The 12021-nt window shown below is 43.0% G+C and overlaps 1 protein-coding gene across 2 annotated transcripts in view; it reads left to right on the top strand.

The window, feature by feature from the left end:
• Positions 1-12021, top strand: part of STXBP1 (syntaxin binding protein 1) — a 42337-nt gene that overhangs the window by 24209 nt on the left and 6107 nt on the right. The window contains exons 15-19 of one of the 2 annotated variants that reach the window (XM_075835373.1): positions 117-226; positions 546-647; positions 2677-2762; positions 2916-3070; positions 9036-9168. In XM_075835373.1, coding sequence (XP_075691488.1) covers positions 117-226; positions 546-647; positions 2677-2762; positions 2916-3070; positions 9036-9145 — 563 coding nt within the window. In that variant the 3' untranslated portion in view covers positions 9146-9168. The remainder of the gene's footprint in view (positions 1-116; positions 227-545; positions 648-2676; positions 2763-2915; positions 3071-9035; positions 9169-12021) is intronic. The other variant, XM_075835374.1, reaches the window with a different exon arrangement.

Raw genomic sequence — 12021 nt, 5'->3', positions numbered from 1 at the left:
ACCATCTTAAATGGCCTCTTATGCCATGTTGGCATCAAAATTACATGGGCATCCAGGCAATTTGAAACCTATAAAAGATGGGGAAACGCTTGAATAACTTTTTTTGCTTATTTCAGGGATCACTGAGGAGAATCTGAACAAGTTGATCCAACATGCACAGATCCCACCAGAAGATAGCGAGATCATTACCAACATGGGGCATTTGGGTATTCCCATCATCACTGATGTATGTATATTTCTCAGTGGGAACGTCTGGGAGGGTTCATAGGAGAAACTGGCACTGCCACTCACATATGATGGAAGGCCTAGTATACGATCTAGAAGATGATCATCATGGGGCACTTTCACAGATAGATCGTTGATGGCTAAACCTACACTATAATGGATTCGTTTTATCTAGTGTGGTTAGATCCACAGTTCAGTAGGAAAGGGTTTGATAGTGGGTAGTGATACAAAGTGGCAATGTTTTATTATTTTGAATTATAGATCGATAGTTTAGGAAATGACTAGTTGAATGACATTCTAACAATTTATCCAATCTTTAGTCCACACTTCGTCGCAGGAGCAAACCAGACCGCAAGGAACGGATTAGTGAACAGACCTATCAACTATCTCGATGGACACCAGTTGTGAAAGATATCATGGAGGTGAGTGGGTATTCTCAGAAAGGACAACATCTCCAACATTTATATGGGGCCTTTGATCATCCCAGATAGCTGAAGTTCATGCAGTAAATCGACAATAAAATAAAGCATAAATATACAGCTTTGATGGGCTGATCGGGGAATAGGCATTGTATAGCCCCTTCCATTGATCTGCTGAGGATAGGAGGTAATATATTTGAAAATTGGTTGCCCAAAGTTGGAAAACCCCTAAACGGGAACAAAAATCCATTCAATGGATTGTTAATAAATGTATTTCCCATAAAAACACAATTCTGGAGCATTATTTCTTAGAAATCTACATTGTACTGTTATTATGAATAAATTGACAACTGGGTGTTACCACTTGGGGGGGGTGTCCCTACACATATTGACACTGTCCAATCAGTGCTGACAGAGTGAGACTGTAAGGAAACACCCCTTTGACAAAGGAAATGGTAACACCCAGTTGTCAATTTATTCATCAATTTCTAGGAGGAATAACAGAGGACAGCACAACGCAGAGTTAAAAGGCATTGTTATTTTATGATGAATACAAGTATCTAATAAAAATAGACATGTCAGAAGAGGTGACAGGTCCTTTTTAATAGAAAAGGAAAATTGGGTTGTTTTATCTCGACTCCTAACAGGGCATATGGACGTCATAGAGGGGGGTGCCGTACTTGGGACCCCAAGTATTAGCCAAAGCAGAGAACAGGTAACAAAAAGCACCGCTCGCTTTAGGCTGGGTTCACACGTGGCGGAATTTCACTTAAATTCCGCTGCGGACACTCCGCAGCGTTAATCCGCAGCGGAGCCGTTTCTGCATTGACTTCCACTTCTATTTAGAAGTGTTCGTTTAGACGATGCGTAAAATTCCGCTGCGGAGCATAGGCTGCGGAGCGGAATTTGGTGTCCGCAGCATGCTCTGTCTGTTGCGGAGCAGTGGCGGACTCATGGCGGAATTTCTCCATTGACTTCAATGGAGATTCTAAGTTCCGCAATGAAGTCCGCAGCTGTCATGCACATGTTATGTGTGCTGCGGATGCGTCTTGCTTTTTTGCCATGACATTTCTTCATTCTGGCTGGACCCATGTATTTCTAGGTCTACAGCCAGACTGAGGAAGTCAATGGGGCTCCCGTAATGACGGGAGCGTTGCTAGGAGACGTCTGTAAATAGTCACTGTCCAGGGTGCTGAAAGAGTTAAGCGATCGGCAGTAACTGTTTCTGCACCCGGGACAGTGACTACTGATCCCAATATACAGCAACCTGTAAAAAAATAGAAGTTCATACTTAACGAGAACTCCCTGCTTCTGTCTCCAGTCCGGCCTCCCAGGATGACGTTTCAGTCTAAGTGACGGCTGCAGCCAATCACAGGCCAAGCACAGGCTGCAGCGGTCACATGGACTGGCGCGTCATCCAGGGAGGTCGGGCTGGATGCCGAAGGAGGGACGCGTCACCAAGACAACGGCCGGTAAGTATGAAAGTCGTTTACTTTCACTAGGGAAAGTGCTGTCCCTTCTCTCTATCCTGCACTGATACAGAGAAGGGAAGCACTTTTCCCGCAGTCCGCAGCAGCTAGTCCGCATCAATTTTCTGCACATTTTGTGCAGATCCGCAGCCGTAATCCGCAACCCGGATTAGGTGCGGCATTGATGCGGACAGTTGCGGAGGAAATCCGCCACGTGTGGTCATGCCCTTAGAGAACTCTGCTGTCCATGCATCATTTGAATGGACAACATGTAATATTACATTTCCCCTGCAGCGGCCCTTCCCCCGATAATAGCAGCTGATCACCCGTGGTTTCTGAAGCCAGACCTGCCACGATCACCTGATCACTGTTGCGGTTAAGTTAAAAAAGGGATTGTCGAGAAGCTCTTTACATTTAGGGGAAAGTTCTTTACATTTTTATCCTTGAGTGTTTTTAATATTGGAACTTTTTTTTACCTTGTTATATTTTAATCCAAACCGTATTTGTTTGCCACTTTCTAACGATAACCCTCTTATTTCCAAATTATCCTAATCCAAATTTAGGACACCATTGAAGACAAGCTGGACACAAAACATTACCCATATATCTCCACACGCTCCTCTGCCTCTTTTAGTACCACTGCTGTAAGGTAGGTACCAATATACACCTATGAACAATGTCTACTTCCATATGAACCCCAAAATGTAATGTAAAGATATAAAAGATATAGTTAATATACACTAGAGGATGTATATAGCTTTTTACTCCTGTAGGATAATATTTTAATAATTTTTATCTGCAGTGCCCGCTACGGACACTGGCACAAGAACAAGGCTCCAGGGGAGTACCGAGCTGGCCCTCGTCTGATCATCTTCATCCTGGGAGGAGTGGGTCTCAGTGAGATGCGTTGTGCATATGAGGTATCACAGGCTAGCGGCAAATGGGAAGTTCTCATAGGTGAGTGGTGGTCACATAGACTATCTATATATACGGGGCTGTTTACTGGGATCATCCACTGAAATATGAATAAAACCTCCTTTATTGTGTGTATGTTACTAAGTATGTTTGCCTATTACAATATATATATATATATACACTTGGCGTTCTTCACCGTGTAAGTATATGTAAGTTATGTGTGTGTTATTCTGCTTGTGTGTCTGTTATAATTTATGTGGTTCTGTTTTATGTATGTTTTATACTGTATGTATGTTACATGTGTGCGTTGTCAGTAATTTACTAATGTTTGTGAGTTGTTGTTAGTATGAGTGTCTGATGTGTTTATGTATGGCCACTAATATATTAAAACGCTGGCCTTGCTGTCCCTACAACATAATAAAAAATTGTTCACATTTATATCTTACTTTTGGGGAACCATCAATATATTAATAAATTGCACAAACAGCAGATCCTTAATATTGCATTAGGCCTAATTCACACTGGCGTGTTTGGTACGTGATATACGGTCCGTATGTCGGCAGTATTTCCCGGACCGAACACAGTGCAGGGAGCCGGGCTTCTAGCATGATAGTTATCTATGATGCTAGGTGCCACTGCCTCGCTGCGGGACAACTGTCCCGTACTGTAATCACGTTTTCAGTATGGGACAGTTGTCCCGCAGCGAGGGAAATACTGCCGACGTACGGTCCGTATCACGGACCGTATGTGCCTTAGGGTATGTTCACACGGCCAAATTTCAGACGTATACGAGGCGTATTATGCCTCGTTTTACGTCTGAAAATAGGGCTACAATACGTCGGCAAACATCTGCCCATTCATTTGAATGGGTTTGCCGACGTATTGTGCAGACGACCTGTCATTTACGAGTCGTCGTTTGACAGCTGTCAAACGACGACCCGTAAATTTACTGCCTCGGCAAAGAAGTGCAGGGCACTTATATACATTATATGCAGGGCACTTCTTTGCCACGTAATTTGAGCCGTTCTTCATTGAAATCAATGAAGCACGGCTCAAGGTTTACTAGCGTCTCAGACGCCTCGTAAATTACGAGGAGGAGCTTTTACGTGTGAAACGAGGCAGCTGTTAACAGTCTGTCTTTTCACACGTAACTGCCTCTCAGCGTGTGAACATACCCTTAGAATCGTAATCACTCTTTACAGGGAGGATTAGTGTGAGCATAATAAGCTCGTAGGGCTGCGGGCAATTTCAATGGCTTAATTTTGTCCTGCAAACACATAAATAACATACCGAATGCAGTTTACAGCAGCCTATACTCTACCTATTGTGCAAGTGTGATCCTAAAAATTATATAACACTACTACCCTTAATGAGGACCTTTCACCTCTCCTGACACGTCTGTTTTAGTAAGTACTTTTATTCCCGATGAAGTAACAATTCTTGAACATGTTTTTTTGCTCTGTGTTGTGCTATTCCTCTGTTATTCCTCCTAGAAATCTATGAATAAATTGATAACTGGGTACTACCATTCCCTTTGTCAAAGGGGCGTGTCCCTACACAGTCTCACACTGTCAGCACTGATTGGACATTGTCAGTATGTGTAGGGACACACCCCCTACTGGTAACACCCAGTTGCCAATTTATTCCAAATTTTTTAGGAGGAATAACAGAGGAACAGTACAACGTAGAGCTGCCAGAAAAGATGCTCCAGAATTGTTATTTTACGGGGAATACAATTATTTCCTAAAACAGACATGTCAGGAGGGGTGCCAGGTACCCTTTAAGATAGTTCCTTAATCATATTTATTCTCTATAGTCTTAATAATCTTGTACCTTTTTAGTTCTGCCCCAATAGGACAAATCTATGAATAGTGACTCAGCTCTTTTAACCCTCAGGGTGAATAAATTAATATTAGGTAATTGCCACACAATTGGGGTATTAAAGGGATTGTCTGAGAAAAGAACAAGGGGCTACTTTTTTTTCCCAAAAACAGCGCCACTCTTGTCCAGTGGCTGTATCTGGTATTGCAGATCTGTTTCATTCACTTGAATGGGATTAAGCTGCAATAGCAGATACAGTCTTTTGCTGCTTCTGGAAAAAACAACAACTTGTTTTGTAACCTCAGACAACCTCTTGGGGAGCTCCTTGAGTGCTTTTTTTAATTGTAGTCCCCTCGCCTTAGAAAAACTGTTTTTGAGCCAGCAGCAAAATTAACCCATCACACATATAATGGATACCTATGTCCTAGGTACTTTATAGCCATAGCCAGTATAAGAATTGCGGTCCGACAGTATTTTGCGACCAGCTAAGTAGTAGTTTTCCGGAACTAACTACACAGGGTAATCTGTCAACAGTCCATCCACACGGATGTGTCATAAATGTCTATGTGCTGAGTGGTAAAGAATGAATGAAGATGCTTGTTGGAGTGTATGACAAGCCATGTTTGTACAGTACAGCCCGTGCCTGCCTCTATGTTGGTCTCTTGCTTACTGAAACTCCTGTCTAAAGTCTGTCTGTTCTTTCTATACCTCTGCTCTCTAACTGTCTCTTTTGCTGTCTCTGACATTTTTCATGAGGTGAAAAAACTGTAATAACAGTGCCTTACAGTCCAATTGGCATAAGATGCGAATACAGCGTAGGATTGAAAATGTCCACTGTAAGCCACCGATCCTGTATTCAGGGGGCTCTATGGCAAAGTGTATACTTTCAGCGCCCACTGTGTTAACCCTTTATTGCATCTTTCATATCAGCCTGTTTAAAGTACACCAATTTCATGGTATGTGCACTTTAATTGTTAAAGGAACACTCCAGGCAAAACTGATACACTGAATAATGGCTTGACCAAAGGGGTGGAGCATGACAAGGATCCTCTCTGTGGTGTCTTTGAATCCCTGTCTCGTGCACCGCCACCTTTAACTCTTAAAAGGTTATTCCCATCTTATAAAGTGATGTCATATCGCTAGGATATGCCATTATGGTTAGTGGAGATCTGGGACCCCCACCGATCCTGCTTCAACGCTGCAGCCCCTTCTCTGTTTTTCCCTGCACAGCGTCACCCTATGTGCAGGGAACTGCTTCATGGCCCTTTTCAAGTAAATAGGGCTGGCTGCATCTCCCTGTACGGCCGGGTGGCCGGGGCACCGCCGTGCAGGAAAAACAGAAGGGGACACAGCTCTAATTCAGTGCTGCAGCCCCTTCATTCTCAGGACCGGTGGGGATCCCAGAAGTCAGACTCCCACTAACCATAAAGTAATGGCATACCCTAGGGATATGATATACCTTTATATGATGGGAATAACCCTTTAAGTCCTAAATCACTCTATCGGTAGCAGTACAGTTTTCTCACCTCTGGAGAAGTGTATGTCTGAAGTCTCTTATATGACCCCTGTTTGTTCCTTTCTGTTTTGTGAAGCGTTTTGTATTTTGTCCGCTTCTGTCTGTTTCCTTTCTCTTCTGACTACCATTTCATCCACTTTCAACCATCTATCGCCCTCTCGCTGCGACTTACATATTTTTCATTTGACAACACTGTCGATTTTTTGTTATTCTTGACACCTTTTTATATGTGCGTACTGCGTACCCCATCTCTGCTGCACCCCTATTCTGTTAGGGTTTCACTTGCATCATTTCTGTCTTCTGGCCTACATGCACACTTGTGTTCGATGAGAAGTTGCTGCCTTTGCTTCCTCCTATGTTCCAGACAAGTATGGAGAACCATTAGGCAGGAGAACCCATGTCCAAGAGGTCAATGACCGCTATCAAGAGCAGATCTCTGCGGTAAAGTAACTGCCCCAGCACTGTATCATTTCCTCTTTTCTTTAGTAAAGTAGCACAGCGAGCTGTATCATTGATAATAAGGGCATCCTGGATATTCCTTCATTCCTTGTACGCTAGACATCTGCTCTCCAGACTGTGACACCTATGCCTAGTGACCTCCAAGACATACGTGTCTTCTGCCCATTGGTTGCCTGTCCCCGGCAGAGATGACAACTGTATACTGTACTCTAAATGCAAGTGTGCACTTATGCTTAGGGTATGTTCACACGGCAGCGTTCGTAACGGCTGAAATTACGGGGCTGTTTTCAGGAGAAAACAGCTCCGTAATTTCAGCCGTAATGGCATGTTGAGGCGCTTTTTGCTGCGTTCATTACGGACGTTAAATGGAGCTGGTTTTCCATGGAGTCCATGGAAAACGGCTCCATTTACGTCTGAAGAAGTGACAGGCACTTCTTTGACGCGGGCGTCTTTTTTACGCGCCGCCTTTTGACAGCGGGGCGTAAAAAAAATGACCGTGTGCACAGAACATCATAAGACCAGTTCTAATGAATGGGCAGATGTTTGCCAACGCTATCGAGGCGCATTTTCGGACATAAATCGAGGTGTAAAACGCCCGAATTACGTCCGTAAATAAGCCGTGTGAACATACCCTTAGTCTCTCTAGCTAAGCCTCCATTCTTTTATCTGTCTGATACAGCCTTCTTTTTTCCATTCTCTAGCTTAACGTCCTTTTACACTGGCCAATATGGGTCATGAAAAGGAGCACTGATCAACGAGACAGCTCGTTGATCGGCGCTCGTCACAAGGAGCAATGATCGATTGTGTATGAGGACGAGCGATTGTTACTACGATCGTTTGTCCTCATACATTTCCAGCATGTCGGCAGCACATCTCCCGGTTACACAGGAAGATGTGCTGCCGACAACAAGAATATTTAATGCTGAATAAAAGAGCAGATCAGCAGATAAACGAGCGTTTTCTTCTTTACTATCCCTAATCTGACTTAAATATTCCTTTCTTTTCCTTTAATACTGCCCAGTCTTTGTTATTCAGCCTGTCATTGAGTTCAGTATTTCTTCTCACACCATGGTCTTAAAACGTGAGGCCCTTTTATACGGGCCAATGATCGGTTGAACGGGCGTTTGTACGAACGCTTGTTCCTGATCATTGCCGTGTGTAAACTCCGGCGCAGTGATCAGCCAATGGACGAGAAAACGCTTGTTCATCGGCTGATCACATTTTTTATGCGGTCAGAGAAATGGTTGCATGTTGGCAGAACATCTCCCTGTGTAACCAGTGCTGCCGACAATTTGTATGGGAATGAACGATCGTATTAAAGATCGTGCATCCTCATACTTACGATCGTTGCTTCATTTGAATGGAGCAAACAAGGGTCGATCGACAGGCTGCGTTGTCGATCGGCGCTCATTTAAAGGGCAGAATATTTTCCCCTTGTACAAGGACCTTTAGTCTTCTTTCAGCTTGCTTACATTATATTGTAAGCCCTGTATTGTAAATAGTGTCACCACTGGGGGCACTGCACAGAATTAGTAGGGTAGTGCTTAAATAGCAAATGCATGATATATTGTTAAAACAGCTTTACTCCCGCAACCAGTGAAAGTGTTGAAATATCGAGCAGTGCAGCTGGAGGAGTTTCAGCTTCCTTGTAATTTCCTCAAGTTTTTAAAATTAAGCTGTAGACTTGTGTTTATGATAGTCTGCAAATGGATTTCAGATTACAGACTGTCTTTAAACAGTCCGTATCTTCACTAGAGGATAGCAGGAAAGCTGCGGGAAATATTACATTTCCTATCGCTGCCGTTCTGTATTAGGAGACTTCTATTTTATGCATTTTCTGAAAAGTATCTCCAAAGGTAGAGCCGCTCTAAGCTACAGAATTTTGACTTCCTTTTTATTATTTTTTTGCATTGTCTCTTGTACTTTATGTATGTCCATTCTCCTCATGGTCAGCATCCTTTGTCCTTTCTTCTTCCTTTACGTTTTCTTCCGCCTTCAGTATTTCATTGACTCTTCTTTTGTTCCGGTATTTCCTCTTCGTTCATTCTTCTTCATTATCCAATTTGCAGCCTCAGCATCTTTGCTTTCGACTTCTGTCAGCCATAATCTTCAATATGTGTTATTTCTTCTGCAGACCCCTCTCTCCTTCCCTACCCCTGCTCCTCCCTATCTGTGTTAGGCCTTTGTCAGCCCCCCTCTCTTCTCTCACAGGTTCCACTCACATATTAACACCCATCAAATTTCTTCAAGACCTCAGACACCCAGACTTCCGAGACAGCAGTCGGGTGTCATTCGAGGACCCGGCTCCCATCATGGAGTGAGGTCTAACGAGCTGGGACAAAAAGTAAAGAGAGACTTTAATACCCCCAAACCCCTCACCCTTCGTGGATTTCTCTGCCCCACTCACCCTCAGCTCGGACATCACCAATTAATTTCACTTGTTTGTTACAATAAGAAAATGCTTGCTGGTTTTTAATTTCTGTTGGAAATGTCATTATAGTAACGTTTGAAAATGTGTCCTTCACCTTTCACGGATCATGACACCTCATGATTGATCTGTGCCTCATTTTATTTATCACCACCTTCCCATTGAGCTTGTTGTATCATGATCTCATACTGCTTGCCCCTACTCTGCTTTCAGGTTACTGTTCCAATATGGCTTCTGTCGTTCCCCTCCTCGTCACATGATCTTTTCATTTCCATAATATAATACATTCTTCACTTTTGATCTGACTACCCACTCTAGTATTTCGGGAAGAACGAGGTCCCTGAGACGCGGCGACATTCACCATAAAAATCAATGGAGAGGTGCCCCACCGTATGAGTGCTCCCTCTATTGAGGTTTATGGGAGATACAGAAAGAGCCAAGCGCTGCTATGTCTATAGTGTTAAAAGCAATCGGCTTCCGACCGATGGAAATCTGGTCCCACAATATAAATTATTTTCTACGGGGGAAATTGTTCATATGTATTCGTGTATGCCCCTTTCCCGATGGCAAAGAATATCAGAACACCTATAAGATTAAGGAAAATCTTTGTCTATAGCCATCGTAATATACTTCTATTATTATGTGATAATGGAGCAGGGCATCTGGGGATATCCAAATTCCTACAGCACCCTTGTCAGCAGATGCCGGTTGTTTTACATCGCCCTGCGTATGCTGCCCCAGGACACAGGCTGCCATAAATTGTAACCTGTATAGTATCGACAATCAAGCAGGTCAAGGAATTTGGCTTCACTGCCGCTGCTCTGTTATCTTATTGAATCGCTCCTGCCGATAATGTCAGCAATATCTAGTATATAGCATAAGATTCACTAGAGATAAGCCTGCACTATAAAGGGGGTTTCCTTAGGATAGGCCATCAATGTATGATCAGCGAGGGTCTGATAACTTAGACCCTACGGACCAGCAGTAAGAATGGGCTGAGCAGTAGTACAAGGATAGTATATCAATATGAAAGGGTACAACCCTTTAAACAGAACATTTCATCTCTCCTGACATCTCTATTTTAATAAGTATTTCCCCATTTAATAACAATTCTGGAACAACTTTTCTTAGAACTCTGTGTTGTGCCGTTCCTCTGTTATTCCGCTTAGAAATCTATGAATAAATTTACAGCTGGAAGTTACCAGTTGGGGGTGTGTCCCTACGCTGTCAGACAATGTTCAATCAGTGGTGACAGTACCAGACTGTGTAGGAATACACCCCTTTGATAAGGAGAATGGTAACACCCAGTTTTCCATTTATTCATACATTTCTAGGATGAATTACAGAGGAACGACACAATGTAGAGTTCTAAGTAAAGATGTTCCAGAATTGTTATATAATGAGAAATTCAAGCATGTACTAAAAGAGACATGTCAGGAGAGGTGACAGGTGATCTATAACTAGCACTATAGTTCCTTCATTCTGAGGCTCGGTGGGGGTCCCAACCGATCAAGAGAACGAAGGAAACACTACAAGCCACCTGCAAGTGACTGGGATTGGTTTGCAGTCCCCTGCGTAGTGGGTAGCTGGAAACGTCACCGAGCAGAGAAACAATGTTAAGGCCGTGGTCACTGCAGCCCTTTCATTCTAAAGGTCTATGGATTTCAGCTGGATGCCCCCCTTTTAGTAGAAAGATTGCAATATGGGACACTAAGAGAGGTCATCTTCCTACTTATATCCATTACTTTTCCTTATCCATCATTCATTCATGAATCCTTGTGCCATCTTTTCCATTGGACTAACATTTTCAAGCATTTTGCTCTGCCAGCGGTTCGCTTGTCAGCCCCACAACAATCTTTGTAAGTTTAATGCACAGTGGGGCGTATGCAGTTATCCAAAAACATTGCCACTGGTTGCATGAAGTCATGTTTCACCAATCAAGGCAAGGAACGCTCGCTCTGAACCTGCTATGGCAGAGAAAGGGTTAATGTCATAGTAGTCAATATGGGACCAGTTTAACCTGCGGCTGTCACCTGTGCAAATAAGGAGCATATGGGCAGGCACCAAATTGATTCTATTAAGGATTTATTAGGAACTAGTGACATCACTGAACTAGTGACATCACTGAACTAGTGACATCATTCTCAGTAAATTAGTATTGTGACTACTGTTTCCACAGTGTGCGGGTGACAGACACATTGTTAATTGGTCCCTGTTAATTTAAACCAGGCCGTAGGTCACCTTTTCTTATCCAACATGTCTGTACGTCTGGATCTTAATTGGTTAATATTACAATCTGGATTTATGTTCTAAACCATTTAATATACCATGAGGGTGAGTCCTTCCCAGTTTTGCCATAAAGGTGCCAGTCTCCTGGTTTAAACTACCATTGCCTCATTTATCCAATGACATCTGTTCCATTAACCCCTTCTCTCCATGGGGAGGTGGCAGGTATTGGGCTATAGCGCACGCAAGTCACTTTTTAAGTTATTGCTCGTTCACGGGATCTGTGCATGTCATGGATTCCACGTCAGCAAGCATTGAATTTCGGGGGGCGGTGGTTGGTTTGACACATAAAAATGTATTTTTTTCTTATGGGGGAGTTGGGAAGGATATCCAAAAGCGACATTGCATGCTGGGAATTATGGGAAGCCTGTCAATCTTTTATAGGGGTGATTATGTTTATGTAATTATGTTTGTATAAGATTTCAGTGTCTGCCACACTTAGAACATACAAAATACATTTATTACAATGGCCGTTCAGTAATA

Source organism: Rhinoderma darwinii, chromosome 8 (assembly GCF_050947455.1).
Source record: "Rhinoderma darwinii isolate aRhiDar2 chromosome 8, aRhiDar2.hap1, whole genome shotgun sequence".
NCBI classification, from domain to species: Eukaryota; Metazoa; Chordata; class Amphibia; order Anura; family Rhinodermatidae; genus Rhinoderma; species Rhinoderma darwinii.
The sequence above is the reverse complement of the archived record's forward strand: the minus strand, read 5'-3'. Positions and strand labels throughout refer to the sequence as shown.